Source organism: Symphalangus syndactylus, chromosome 13 (assembly GCF_028878055.3).
Source record: "Symphalangus syndactylus isolate Jambi chromosome 13, NHGRI_mSymSyn1-v2.1_pri, whole genome shotgun sequence".
Taxonomy (NCBI): Eukaryota; Metazoa; Chordata; class Mammalia; order Primates; family Hylobatidae; genus Symphalangus; species Symphalangus syndactylus.
Window position 1 is genome coordinate 27662200 of NC_072435.2, and position 14713 is coordinate 27676912.

Below are 14713 nucleotides of genomic sequence, written 5' to 3' on the forward strand. Positions count from 1 at the left end.
TGAGATAGGAGAATCTCTCGAACCCGGGAGCCAAGATTGCACCACTGTACTCCAGCCTGGGCAGCAGAGTGAGACTCCATCTCAAAAAAAAAGAAAGAAGAAAGAAAGAAAGAGAGAGAGAGAAAGAAAGAGAGAGAGAAAGAAAGAAAGAAAGAAAGAAAGAAAGAAAGAAAGAAAGAAGAAAGAAAGAAAGAAAGAGAAAGAAAGAAAGAAAGAAAGAAAGAAAGAAAGAAAGAAAGAAAGAAAGAAAGAAAGAAAGAAAGAAAGGAAGAAAGAAAGAAAGAAAGAAAAAGAAAAAAGAAAACTCCAGAGATGTGGCTATGGACACTAGACCACATGGGGCTTTGAGTGCCCGCCTGAGGGTCTGGGACTTTGTCCTGAGGGCACTGAGGAGCCATGGGAGGGCCGTGAGCAAGGGAGGGGCAGGCTCAGCTCTGGATGTAGAAGGAACCCTCTGGGGCCATATGGGGGTGGGCTGGAGGGAGACACTGGAGGCTGAGAGTCCAGGAGAGGGCAAGGCCTGAGCTGTGACCAGGGCAGTGGGGATAGAGAGATGGCCAGGGAGATTAACAGAAGGGCAGAAGAGGGTTCAAAGAAGGTCTGTGTTATGTGGGGCCCCAGGGGTCCATGGAGAAGCATCCTGGGTCACCGGCTTGAGGTCCAAAGGAGGTTACTGGAAGCTGGTGCATGCACAGGTCTGGGCTGGAGCTAGCTTTGAAATGGAGAGAATGAGGCTGGGTGTGGTGGCTCACGCCTGTAATCCCAGCACTTTGAGAGGCCGAGGCAGGCAGATCATCTGAGGTCAGGAGTTTAAGACCAGCCTGACCAACATGGTGAAACCCCATCTCTGCTAAAAATATAAAAATTAGCCGGGTATGGTGGTGCACACCTGTAATCCCAGTTACTCGGGAGGCTGAGGCGCTTGAACCTGGGAGGCAGACACTGCAGTGGGCCGAGATCTCACCTTTGCACTCCAGCCTGGGCGACAAAAGCAAAACTCTGTCTCAAAAAAGAAGGAAAGAAGGAAGGAAAGAAAGAAGGGAGGGAGGGAGGGAAGGAATGCCCCCAGATACCAATGGGGAAACTGAGGCTCAGAGAGCACAGTGGCTTCCTCAAGCTCACACAGTGAGCAAAGGAGGGGATTTGTGGCCACCTGGCTGGGGGATGGAGGGAAAGGCAGGGAGGAGTCTCCCAGGTCTCTGCATGCAGTCAAAGATCAGAGCCACTGACCTCACGTTGGTCTCCCCCCACCCCCTACAGGTACCCAGCCCTGCCCCGACCCCTCACCCAGCAGGCTCTGACCTCCCAGCCAGACCCCAGTAGTGAGGAGCGGCCACCTGCCCTGCCCTTACCCCTGCCTGGCGGCGAGGAAAAAGCCAAACTCATTGGGCAAATTAAGCCAGAGCTGTACCAGGGGACTGGCCCTGGTGGCCGGCGGAGCGGTGGGGGCCCAGGCTCTGGAGAGGCAGGCACAGGGGCACCCTGTGGCCGCATCAGCTTCGCCCTGAGGTACCTCTACGGCTCAGACCAGCTGGTGGTGAGGATCCTGCAGGCCCTGGACCTCCCCGCCAAGGACTCCAACGGCTTCTCAGACCCCTACGTCAAGATCTACCTGCTGCCTGACCGCAAGAAAAAGTTTCAGACCAAGGTCCGGAGCAGTGGGCTGGACACTGGGGTCCCACAGAGAGGGAGCTAGGGGCCTGGACTCCTGGGTCTGAGGGAGGAGGGGCTGGGGGCCTGGACTCCTGGATCCTGTGGAGGAGGGGCTGGGGACCTGGACTCCTGGGTCTAAGGGAGGAGGGGCTGGGGGCCTGGACTCCTGGGTCTGATGGAGGAGGGGCTGGGGGCCTGGACTCCTGGGTCTGAGGGAGGAGGGGCTGGGGGCCTGGACTCCTGGGTCTGAGGGAGGAGGGGCTGGGGGCCTGGACTCCTGGGTCTGAGGGAGGAGGGGCTGGGGGCCTAGACTCCTGGGTCTGAGGGAGGAGGGGCTGGGGGCCTGGACTCCTGGGTCCTGTGGAGGAGGGGCTTATGGGCACGGTGTCTGTCTCCTATCGCCCACTATCACCAGGTGCACAGGAAGACCCTGAACCCTGTCTTCAATGAGACGTTTCAATTCTCGGTGCCCCTGGCCGAGCTGGCCCAACGCAAACTGCACTTCAGCGTCTATGACTTTGACCGCTTCTCGCGGCACGACCTCATCGGCCAGGTGGTGCTGGACAACCTCCTGGAGCTGGCCGAGCAGCCCCCTGACCGCCCGCTCTGGAGGGACATCGTGGAGGGTGGCTCGGTCAGTGGCCCTCTCCCCTGACCTTCCCCTTCCCAGGGCCCTGAGACGCCCCCGGGTTGCAAGCCCCCTGCCCTCAGAGTTCATAACTTCCTCACTTCTTGTCCCCACGTTTTTCTGTTAAAATGTATCACACTGGGGAAGACTGCAAACTTACAGGCAAGAATAGACAATGGGCCGGGTGCAGTGACTCACGCCTATAATCCCAGCACTTTGGGAGGCCAAGGTGGGCAATCACTTGAGGTTGGGAGTTTGAGACCAGCCTGGCCAACATGGAGAAACCCCATCTCTACTAAAAATACAAAAATTAGCCGGGCGTGGTGGCACATGCCTGTAATCCCAGCTACTCGGGAGGCTGAGGCAGGAGAATCACTTGAACCAGAAAGTGGAGGTTGTGGTGAGCAGAGATCATGCCATTGCACTCCAGCCTAGGCAACAAGAGCAAAACTCCGTCTCAAAAAAAAAAAAAAAAAAAAAAAAAGAAGAACAGATAATGATACAATGGACACCTTTCCTCTCCTCAACATCGCCAAATGTTGGCATCAGGCCTGGATCCAATTTTTCAACCTCTCACCCCCTTTGCCATCAGATGCCTTCCTGCCTCAACCCCATGACTTCTCCCCTGTCACCCCAGACTTCTTACCTTCCAACTTCCTGACTTTCCAATGTCTGGACTTCCGGAAGCCCCAATCCCTCTCTAATCTCTGAACTTCTGAATTTTCCCAAACCCTGATGTTGGAACTTTTTCATATTCTGACCCTCTGTTTTTCAATGGTCCCTGCCCGAATGCTGATAGCCTGATCCCCCAGGCCTCAGCCATCCTGGGATCCCCAATATGCAGACACTCCTCTAGTCTCCCAGCATGCAGATTATAGGGCCCAGTGGCTTCTTCCTTATTCCTTACGACCCCTGCCCTCTGGTATGTCATTCTCCCTGTACCCCCAATCCCTCCCCAGCCCCATTCTTAGGTACTTGTTGTGTGTGTGTCCTGAGCCCTTCTGCCCCACCAAATCTCAGATCCTCAACTCTACAGCGCCCCCGCTCCAATCTAATCTGTGGATTATCCAACATTCCAGTTCTCTGCCAATCTGGGGTAGCTGTGTGTGTGTTGTGGGGAGGGCGGCCTTCATATCAGGAGAGGACTAGACCTCCTCAAGATCCTTCCCTTCTCTGAGCCTTAGTTTCCCCATCTGTTCAATGACAGATGTCCAGTTGAGCTGGGTGCCTATAGCTCTTCCTGCAGGCTTCTTCATGGGGCTCTCCCCAGCCTGCCTGCTTGGCCCCTCAAGCCCAGCCTTTGAGATTGAAGTGCCCAGTTCCAAGGTCCCAGGGCCCCTGTATGTTCCACCAGCTCCTACTCCCAGTCATCGCCCATGGCAGCCCCATGCCAGGGCCTTCTCTCTGTATCCATCTGGCCTCATTGTTGTGCTCACCCTTCTCATTTTCTCTGTCCATCATCATCACTCGAGGTTTTCCTCACTCATTCCACTGATTCGTACATTCTCTCTCTTTTTTTTTTTCTTTTTTTTTTTTTTTTTTTTTGAGACAGAGTCTCTCTCTGTCACCCAGGCTGGAGTACAGTGGCGCAATCTCAGCTCACTGCAACCTCCACCTCCCAGGTTCAAGTGATTGTGATTCTCATGCTTCAGTCACCCAAGTAGCTGGGATTACAGGCTCCCGGCACCACGCCCGGCTAATTTTTGTATTTTTAGTAGAGACAGGGTTTCGCCATGTTGGCCAGGCTGGTCTCGAACTCCTGAGCTCAGGTGATCCACCCACCTCAGCCTCCCAAAGTGCTGGGATTACAGGCATCAGCCACTGCACCCAGCCTTCATTCATTTCTTCAACCACTGTTTTTTCAGGAGCAGGGCCTGGGGACCCCAGGCAGCCCTCGGCAGCTCCAGGTCCAGGCGGTCGGGCCTTGTGTCAGGGGCCAGGGTTATGGGGAGGCACAGGAGGAGCCTCTGCAGGGCTGTGGGGGATCTGGGAGCTTGTGGAACCAGGGGAGTCTCAAAGGCCAAGGAGGAGATAGAGGGAAGAGTGTTCTGGCAGAGAGGCGCCCGGCCAGATGCCCTGAGGGGAGCGAGTAGGGAGTCCAGGGCCCTGGGTGGGCACAGCTGGGAGGCTGCAGGGCTAGGCCAGGTTGGTCAAAGCTCCCAGCTAGCTCCAGCATGGCTCCAGCCTGTGTGTCAAGGTTGGGGGTGGTCCTGGAAACTTCGCTGGAGGTTGATGAATCTCCTGCCCTCTCTCAGGCTGGTTTGTGTGTGTGTGTCTGCTTGGTCTTTGTCCCACTCTATCTGAGTCAGCCTCTCTCTCTCTCTCTCTCTCGTGGTGCAGGGAGTAGGGTGTCTGAGTCTAGGTTTCTCTCTCGCTCTCTGGTCTCTGCCCCTCCACTCTAATTCTAGGTAACTATCACTCTCTCTGGGTCTTTATGCACCCCCAAGCCACTGCCTCTGGCCATCTCTCTCTCTGGGCCTCTGTCTCTCTCTGAGTCTCTCTCTCTATCTCTCTCTCTCTCTGGGTCTCTGTACCCCCTGTCTCTGGGCTTCTGTCTCTCTCTGGGTCTCTATCTCTCTGTCTCTGGGTCTCTGTCCCTCTCTCTCTGGGCCTCTGTCCCCCTCTCTCTCTGGGTCTCTGTCCCTCTCTCTCTGGGTCTGTGTCCCCCTCTCTCTCGGCCTCTGTCCCCCTCTCTCTCTGGGTCTCTGTCCCCCTCTCTCTCTGGGCCTCTGTCCTCCTCTCTCTCTGGGCCTCTGTCCCTCTCTCTCTGGGTCTCTGTCCTCCTCTCTCTCTGGGTCTCTGTCCCCCTCTCTCTCTGGGTCTCTGTCCTCCTCTCTCTCTGGGTCTCTGTCCCCCTCTCTCTCTGGGCCTCTGTCCCCCTCTCTCTCTGGGTCTCTGTCCTCCTCTCTCTCTGGGCCTCTGTCCCTCTCTCTCTGGGTCTCTGTCCCTCTCTCTCTGGGTCTCTGTCCCCCTCTCTCTCTGGGTCTCTGTCCCCCTCTCTCTCTGGGTCTCTGTCCTCCTCTCTCTCTGGGCCTCTGTCCCTCTCTCTCTGGGTCTCTGTCCCTCTCTCTCTGGGTCTCTGTCCCCCTCTCTCTCTGGGTCTCTGTCCTCCTCTCTCTCTGGGTCTCTGTCCTCCTCTCTCTCTGGGTCTCTGTCTCCCTCTCTCTGGGTCTCTGTCTCTGTCTGTTCTGGGCCTCTGTCCCTCTCTCTCTGGGTCTCTGTCCCCCTCTCTCTCTGGGTCTCTGTCCCCCTCTCTCTCTGGGTCTCTGTCCTCCTCTCTCTCTGGGTCTCTGTCCCTCTCTCTCTGGGTCTCTGTCCCCCTCTCTCTCTGGGTCTCTGTCCTCCTCTCTCTCTGGGTCTCTGTCTCCCTCTCTCTGGGTCTCTGTCTCTGTCTGTTCTGGGCCTCTGTCCCTCTGACTTTAGAACTTTGCCTGTGGGTCTGTCTTTCCAGCTGCATCCCTCAGTGTTTTGGCTTCTGTCTCAGTCTATTTTTCTTTGTGTTTTCTCTCTCTCACCTTCTCTCTCTCCCCTCCTCCCTCTCCCCTCACTCATGCTTCTTCCAATCTTTCCTGCAGAACAAATAGGCTTTGACGGTCATGGGCAGCTGTGGCCAGGGAGCTACTAGGCCCTGGCTCAGAGTCAGATTGTTAAGTGGATGGGAAGCCTGAGCCCTGGATGTCAGGGTGGAAAGCGGGAGGCTCGGATGGGAGAGAAAATCAGGGAGAGTTGAAGAGGGGCTGAGGCAAGATATCGCTGACCTTTGCCCCAACTGCAGGAAAAGGCAGATCTTGGGGAGCTCAACTTCTCACTCTGCTACCTCCCCACGGCCGGGCGCCTCACCGTGACCATCATCAAAGCCTCTAACCTCAAAGCGATGGACCTCACTGGCTTCTCAGGTGAGGGTCCTGGGTCTGAGGGAGGAGGGCTGGGGATCTGGACTCCTGGGTCTGAGGGAGGAGGGCTGGGGGCCTGGACTCCTGGGTCTGAGGGAGGAGGAGCTGGGGGCCTGGACTCCTGGGTCTGAGGGAGGAGGAGCTGGGGGCCTGGACTCCTGGGTCTGAGGGAGGAGGGGCTGGGGGCCTGGACTCCTGGGTCTGAGGGAGGAGGACCTGGGGTCTGGACTCTTGGGTCTGAGGAAGGAGGGGCTGGGGGCCTGGGGTCCCGAACCTCTAGGTCTGAGGGAGGAGGGGCTGGGGGCCTGGGGGCCTGGACCCCTAGGTCTGAGGGAGGGAGTCTCTCTTCCTTACTTTGTTGCTGTTCCCAGACCCCTACGTGAAGGCCTCTCTGATCAGCGAGGGGCGGCGTCTGAAGAAGCGGAAAACCTCCATCAAGAAGAACACGCTGAACCCCACGTATAACGAGGCGCTGGTGTTCGACGTGGCCCCCGAGAGCGTGGAGAACGTGGGGCTCAGCATCGCCGTGGTGGACTACGACTGGTGAGGGGCGCGGCCCGGGCGGGGGTCAGGCAGGAGGGCTGGGGTGGGGACAGGCCCTCCCACCGCCCTGCACGGTCCTCACCGACCCCAACCCCCAGCATCGGGCACAACGAGGTGATCGGCGTGTGCCGCGTGGGCCCCGACGCTGCCGACCCGCACGGCCGCGAGCACTGGGCAGAGATGCTGGCCAACCCCCGCAAGCCCGTGGAGCACTGGCATCAGCTAGTGGAGGTGAGTAGGGGTCCCACACCGACCCCTGACAAGCACCTGTGCACCCTCGGCCCCTTCATCCATGCAACGAACGCCCTGCATGTTTATGAGCCGCAGAGCCAGGCGTCCTAGGTTTCAATCCCTGCTGTGCCAACTTTAGCTGTGCGGCTTAGAGTCAGTTACCCAAGGGCTCTGTGCCTCAGTTTACCCACTAGGAGATGGGACTGTTGATAGCATCTTCTGTTAGGATAGAGGTGAGATGTGCTGAGTTAAACGTTCTCTAAGTGGTCGCTGCTGTTGTTACCCATGAGGCTAAGTTGAAAATAGAGGGGGCCGGGCGCGGTGGCTCACGCCTGTAATCCCAGCACTTTGGGAGGCCGAGGCAGGCGGATCACCTGAGGTCAGGAGTTCGAGACCAGCCTGACCAACATGGAGAAACCCTGTCTCTACTAAAAATACAAAATTAGCTGGGCGTGGTGGCACATGCCTGTAATCCCAGCTACTTGGGAGGCTGAGGCAGGAGAATTGCTTGAACCTGGGAGGCAGAGGTTGCGGTGAGCCAAGATGGCACCATTGCACTCCAGCTGGGGTGACAGAGCAAGACTCTGTCTCAAAAAAAAAAAAAAAGTCATTTAAGATCATCACTTGATCAGGAGAAGTAATCGAACATGGCCATTCTCTCAATAGAAAACAAGAGGAGCAAAGAAGTAGATTTAGAAAGTGTTATTGATAGGTTTGTCTCCATTAAAAGCCAAGAAAGTCAAATTATTCAAATTCTGTCTAGGGTATATAGGAAAAATTTAAATGTAAAATAATGTTGTGAATTTCAACACACTTACTTCATTTTTCAGTATTTTTCAACTAGTTTAGCACTCTGGGAAAAATAAATTTAGAAAAAATATATAAAAACTTGGGCAGGGCACAGTGGCTCATGCCTATAATCCCAGCACAGGCCTTGGGAGGCCAAGGCAAGTGGATCACTTGAGCCTGGGTGTTTAAGACTAGCCTGGGCAACATGGGGAGAGCCTGTCTCTACAAAAATAATTTAGGAATTAGCTAGGCATGGTGGTGTGTGCTTGTAGTCCCAGCTACTCAGGAGGCTGAGGCAGGAGGATCCCTTGAGCCCAGGAGTTTGTTACTGCGGTGAGCTATGATCTCACCACCACACTCCAGCCTGGGCAATGGAGCAAGAACCCCTCTCCTTAAAAAAAAAAAAAAAAAAAAGCAAGTATATGGGGGCACATACATCTCCTTTGAAATAGCAGTCTGATGTGGCATGAGACTGGCCTTTTTTTAAAAATTTGATATTTTGTTCATCATTGATTTTTTTGCATTAATTTTGATTTTTTTAAAATATTGCATTATTATTATTATTGTTATTATTGAGACAGAGTCGCACTCTGTCACCCAGGCTGGAGTGCAGTGTTGTAGTCTTGGCTCACTGCAGCCTCCCCCTCCCTGAGTTCAAGGGATTCTCCTGCTTCAGCCTCCCAAGTAGCTGGGACTATAGGCATGTGCCACCTCGCCCTGCTAATTTTTTTTTTTTTTTTTTGTAGAGACAGGGTTTCGCCATGTTGGCCAGGCTGGTCTCAAACTTCCGACCTCAAGTGATCCACCCACCTTGGGCTCCCAAAGTGCTGGGATTACAGGCGTGAACCACCGCACCTGGCCAATATTGCATTAAATATTCTTTGTCTTGATTGCTGCATTTGGGGCACACATTTACATTTAGTACTGGGTGAAACTTTCACCACATCACCAGATTTAGTCTGGCCCTGCTGTGGGCTTTTTTCCAGTGATCATGAGGGACCCAGCAGCTGGGCACAGAACTCGGATTTGGGATTGGAAAAGACAGGGACTCCACTAAAGTGGATAGGATGGAGGCTCCTCCCTCCTTCTGTCATTCACTCATTCATCCATTCATTAATTCATCCCACAGACCTTCCCCGGAGTTTCTGGTGAGCCACTGCCCATGTTGGGCAACGCTGGCAGCACAGAGTCTAAGCCGAGTCCTGACACTGCCCATGAATTTCAGCCCCTCGTGCTCCCTGTGGCCCCAGAAGATCGTTCTACACCCAGAGCTTCCCCTCCCGTTCCTTGCTCACAGCCCTCCCGTGGCTCCCCAGTGGCCCCAGGACAGAGTCTCAGCCCCTCTGATGCCGTGCAGGACCTGCCCCACTCATCCCTACAGCCTCATCTCTCCTCGCATTTGCAGAGACTCCGCTTTTTTGTGCCTCCATTTCCCCATCTGTAGAATGGAATTGTAATACCATCTGTCCATCACTTCAGGGCCAAGTGAGAAAGCGCATCCTAAATAATGAAACAGGATTGACATCTTCTCCTGTTCATGATTAGCATCTGTTTCAACTCTCTGTCCCTCACTCCTGAACGTTCTGGACTTTCTCCTTTAGGAAAAGACTTTGACCAGCTTCACAAAAGGCAGCAAAGGACTATCAGAGAAAGAGAACTCCGAGTGAGGGGTAAGGAGCCTGGCCACAGGGAAGGGGCTGGGGGTGGAGATGCCTAGGTCTGAGGGAAGAGGGGCTGGGGGCCTGGACTCCTGGGTCTGAGGGAGGAGGGGCTGGGGCCTGGACTCCTGGATCTGAGGGAGGAGGGGCTGGGCCTGGACTCCTGGGTCTGAGGGAGGAGGGGCTGGGGGCCTGGACTCCTGGGTCTGAGGGAGGAGGGGCTGGGGCCTGGACTCCTGGATCTGAGGGAGGAGGGGCTGGGCCTGGACGCCTGGGTCTGAGGGAGGAGGGGCTGGGGCCTGGACTCCTGGATCTGAGGGAGGAGGGGCTGGGCCTGGACTCCTGGGTCTGAGGGAGGAGGGGCTGGGCCTGGACTCCTGGGTCTGAGGGAGGAGGGGCTGGGGGCCTGGACTCCTGGGTCTGAGGGAAGAGGGGCTGAGCCTGGGACTCCTGGGTCTCTGGGTGGTGATGGAGCTACAGGAGGTCGTGACACAGTTCTCTGCCATTGCTGACCCCTCCTTTCCTGCTCCATCGTGCAGGTCTGGCCTAGGCCCGGGATCGGACCAGGCTCCCTCAGGACCCCATCCTTTCCTGCCCGGACCGTGAATTCATCTCCTTGAAGCCATAACGTCCGAGCTGCTGGTGCAGGGCAGCCCTGGCCCTAGGCTTCCTACCCCTGGAAGCGAGAGGATGAGAGGAGGCCGGCCCAGCTCCTTCTTTCAGGGTGGGGGGCATTCAGCCTCCACTGTGTCTGTCTTTTCTTTCCTGGGGCTCCCCCTCGAGGCGAGGGGCCATGCATGTCTGGGGGACCCCTGCCCCCCAAAACCCTCTGTCTGTCTCTGTCTCTTTGCTGTTTGTCCAAGACTCGGTGTCCCGACCCTTGTTCTCACCGTGAACGTCAATGGGCCAATCCTCTTCTGTCCTTTCAGACACACACACACCTGTGTCCACCCCTTCTGTTCGCCACACCCCGCGTCCGGCCGGTCCCCCCACTGCTGCTGCTATCAACGCCAGAATAAACACACTCCGTGGGTCTCACTCCACCTGGGCCTCCTGTCCTCTCTGAGACTGGGAAACTGGATTGGAACATGCTGGCTCTGCAAGCAGAAAAATTTGTGTTTCTTTCAATGACTGGGCAACTTAATGATCTCTCTGAGCCTCAGTTTATAAAAATGGTGTTAGTCAGGATCATCGTGAGTACAGAACACAAAATTCAACCAAAGCCATAAACAGGATTGAAAGACCTCTGTCCATGGAAAGGCTATGAACACAGAGGGACTTCAGGCATGGTTAGATCCAGGTGTTCAAGGGACTCTTTCACTTTCACTGTCACTTCTGCTTTCCTCTTTTTCTTTTTCGTTTTTTTTTTTTTTGGATGCAGTTTCGCTCTTGTTGCCCAGGCTGGAATGCAGTGGTGTGATCTCGGCTCACTGCAACCTCCTGGTTTCAAGCAATTCTCCTGCCTCAGCCTCCTGAGTAGCTGGGATTACAGCCGCTTGCCACCACGCCTGGCTAATTTTTTGTATTTTTAGTAAAGACGGGGTTTCACCATGTTGGCCAGGCTGGTCTCGAACTCCTGACCTCCTGTGATCTGCCCGCCTTGGCCTCCCAAAGCGCTGGGATTACAGGCGTGAGCCACCGCGCCTGGCTATTGACTTCTCTCTCAGGTAGGTGTTTGCAGTGGCAGTGAGATGGCCACTTGGAGCTCCAGGTGTATAATGCTGTATCTGTTATGATACCTTTGGCTGAAAAAACAAACAAACAAAAAACTTCCCAACTGAAAGAGAAAGTTTTTTTGCATGTTTGCATATCAGATTTTTCAAAGACAGTCCCAGGCTTGGTTCAGCTACTCAACAACATTAGGCTCTGGTTGGCATCTCTGAGATTGGTGTTCGTTCCCCTCCTGAGTACAAACTGTCTATAGCAGCATCATGTTCTCACACACTGGCATCTAAATCAGGCAGTGTAGACCGGGGCCTCCCCTTCTGTGTTCCCTTTTTCCTCCCCAGAATAATTCTCCTTATTTCTCTCTTGCCAGAACCCAGCTGTGTGGCTACCCCGAGTTGCAAACCGGTCTGGGTAGTGAACATCTGTCATTTCCAGTCCCCATGGTGGGGTGTGGGCTTTGCCCAGAGGAAGCACGGGGAGGGGAACTATTGTTGGGTAGGAAATTAACAGGATCTGCTGCCATTGCAAGAAATTAACAGGACTTGTTGTAATTGCCTTCAGAGCAGATAACTTCAGAGGAAACAATGTGAGAATCAGCTGGCTCTCAGCTGCTGTGTCATTCAGGAACAGGATTCTGATTGGTCCAGCTCAGACCTCGGAGACACCCCGGGCCAATCATTGGGTCCAGTTTGGAGCCGACTCTTGGGCCCGCCTCCTGCCTTTGCTGACTCCTCCTCCTCCTCCCCTGCCCATCTTGCCTGGGATTGGTCCAAAGCCGCTCAGGACCTCATCCCTTTTTGCTGGAGGGATGAATTCATCTCCTGGAAGCCAGTGTGTAGGGGTCCCTTGACTGACAGTTCCAAATGAATCACACGGCAATGGGCAAGGGACAGTCCCTCAAAGTAGTAGGTGTCTACTACATTCTACCCTCAGCTACTTCACACTAATTCACACCTACATTCCGGGACACAACATTTCAAAAACTGCCACTGCAAAAATTAGTCTAATCACTGTGTCAGTTTGCTAGGGCTGATGTAACAAGTTACAATAACCTAGCTGAAAACAACAGAAATTTATTCTCTCACAGCTCCGGAGGCCAGAAGTCTGAAGTCAATGTGGTAGTAACCACCAGGCACAGTGGCTCATGCCTGTAAATCCCAGCGCTTTGGGAGGCTGAGGCAGGAGGATCGCTCAAGCCCAGGAGTTTGAGACCAGGTAACATAGTGAGATTCTCTTTAAAAAAAAAAAAAAAAAAAAATTGGCCGGGCATGGTGATGTTCACTTGTAGTTCCAGCTACTTTGGAGGTCGAGGTGGGAGTATTGCTTGAGCTCAGGAGTTTGAGACCAGCCTGGGTAGCATAGCAAGACCCTGTCTCTACAAATAATAGTAATAATAATAATAATTTTAAAATTATCCAGGCATGATGGTGCTCACCTGTAGTCCCAGTTACTCTGGCGGCTGAGGCAGGAGGATCACTTGAGCCCAGGAGTTTGAGGCTGCAGTGAGCTGTGATGGCACCGCTGCCCTGCATCTCAAAAACATGATGCCGTGTGATACAAGTCAGATACAAGGGTATATACTGTAGGATTCCAGTTTTGTGAAATTGTAGAAAGAAAACACTAATATGGGTCGGGCATGGTGGCTCACGCCTGTAATCCTAGTACTTTGGGAGGCCGAGGCGGGCGGATTACTTGAGATCAGGAGTTCAAAACCAGCCTGGCACCTGTAAACCCAGCTACTTGGGAGGCTGAGGTAGGAGAATCGGGAGGCAGAGGTTGCAGTGAGCTGATCACGCCACTGCACTCCGGCCTGGGCAACAGAGTGAGACTCCAACTCAAAAAAAAAAAAAAGAAAGGAAAGAAAGAAAGAAAGAAAAGAAAGAAAGGAAGGAAGAAAGAAAGAGAAAGAAGGAAAAGAGAGAGAAAGAGAGAGAAAGAAAGAGAGAGAGAGAGAAAGAGAAAGAAAGAAAGAAGAAAGAAAGAAAGAAAGAAGAAAGAAAGAAAGAAGAAAGAAAAAGAAAGAAAGAAAGAAAGAAAGAAAGAAAGAAAGAAAGAAAGAAAGAAAGAAAGAAAGAAAGAAAGGAAGGAAGAAAGAAAGAAAGAAGCCAGGCACGGTGGCTCACTCTGTAATCCCAGCACTTTGGGAGGCCTAGGCAGGTGGATCACGAGGTCAGAAGTTCAAGACCAACCTGGCCAACATGGTGAAACCCCATCTCTACTAAAAATACAAAAATTAACCGGGTGTGGTAGCGAGTGCCTGTAATCTCAGCTACTTGGGAGGCTGAGGCAGGAGAATGGCTTGAACCCAGGAGGCGGAGGTTGCAGTGAGCCGAGATCACGCCACTGAACTCCAGCCTGGGTGAGAGAGTAAAAGAAGAGAAGAGAAGAGAAAAGAAAAGAAAAGAGAAAAGAAAAGGCTAATACGCAGGGGCAGAAAATGGATTAGTGGTTGACTGGGGGCAGTGGCAGTGGTTATGGAGAGATTGATTACTAGTGGACACAGGCAACCTTTCCGGATGATGGAAGTGATCACACAACTGAATACATTTGTCAAAATTCATTGCGCTTAAAATTGGTTCATTTAAATTCTTGTACATTGTTGCAAAATACACATAACACAAACTTTACCATCTTAGCCAATTTTTTTTTTTTTTTTTGAGACGGAGTCTCGCTGCAACGCCCAGGCTGGAGTGCAATGGCATGATCTTGGCTCACTGCAACCTCCGCTTCCCCAGTTCAAGCGATTCTCCTGCCTCAGCTTCCAGAGTAGCTGAGATTACAGGCATGAGCCACTTCCCCAGGACTTAGCCAATTTTAAGTGTACAGTTGCATTGTTGTGCAATCATCACCCCTACTCATCTCCACTCTTTCCTCTTGTAGAATTGAAACTGTTCCCATCAAGCAACTCCCACTCCCTTCTCTTCCCAGCCCCTGGGAAGCACGTTCCACTCTCTGGGAAATTCCCTATGAATTTGACTACTCTAGGTACCTCATGTAAGTGGAATCATACAGCATCTGTCTTTTTGTGATGGGATTGTTTCACTTAGCATGAATGTCCTCAGGCTTCACCCATGTTGTAGCATGTGTTAGCATTTCCTTCCTTTTTAAGGTCAAATAATTTTCCATTATGGGCCAGGCATGGTGGCTCACACCTGTAATCCCAGCACTTTGGGAGGAAGAGGCAGGTGGATCACGAGGTCAGCAGATCGAGACCATCCCGGCCAACATGGTGAAACCCCATCTCTACTAAACTACAAAAAATTAGCTGGGCGTGGTGGCAGGCGCCTGTAGTCCCAGCTACTCGGGAGGCTGAGGCAGGGGAATCACTTAAACCCTGGAGGCGGAGGTTGCAGTGAGCCAAAATCACGCCACTGCACTCTAGCCTGGGCGACAGAGCGAGACTCCATCTCAAAAAAAAAAAATCCATTATGTGTATATACCACGTTTTGTCGATCCATTTATCTGTTGATGAACAGCTGGGTTGCCTCCTTCACCTTTTGGGTATTGTAAATAATGCTGCTATGAAAGTGGGTTGCAAATATCTTTTTGAAATATTGATACATTTTCTTGTACACGAATTATGTCTTGATAAAGTTGGCTAAAACTAATACTCCCACCTAACATAATATAACTATCTCTAGTGCAACTGC

At 53.1% G+C, this 14713-nt stretch overlaps 1 protein-coding gene across 6 annotated transcripts in view; it reads left to right on the forward strand.

Annotated features, from left to right (window-relative positions):
- The window catches only part of SYT3 (synaptotagmin 3), a 35854-nt gene extending 25416 nt beyond the window's left edge, over positions 1-10438 (forward strand). For all 6 annotated transcript variants that reach the window (XM_055236001.2, XM_063615680.1, XM_055236000.1 and 3 more), the window contains exons 5-11: positions 1261-1648; positions 2069-2287; positions 6057-6177; positions 6546-6717; positions 6816-6948; positions 9339-9407; positions 9935-10438. In XM_055236001.2, the coding sequence (XP_055091976.1) occupies positions 1261-1648; positions 2069-2287; positions 6057-6177; positions 6546-6717; positions 6816-6948; positions 9339-9404 (1099 nt within the window). In that variant the 3' untranslated portion in view covers positions 9405-9407; positions 9935-10438. The remainder of the gene's footprint in view (positions 1-1260; positions 1649-2068; positions 2288-6056; positions 6178-6545; positions 6718-6815; positions 6949-9338; positions 9408-9934) is intronic.
- The last annotated feature ends 4275 nt before the right edge of the window (positions 10439-14713 follow it).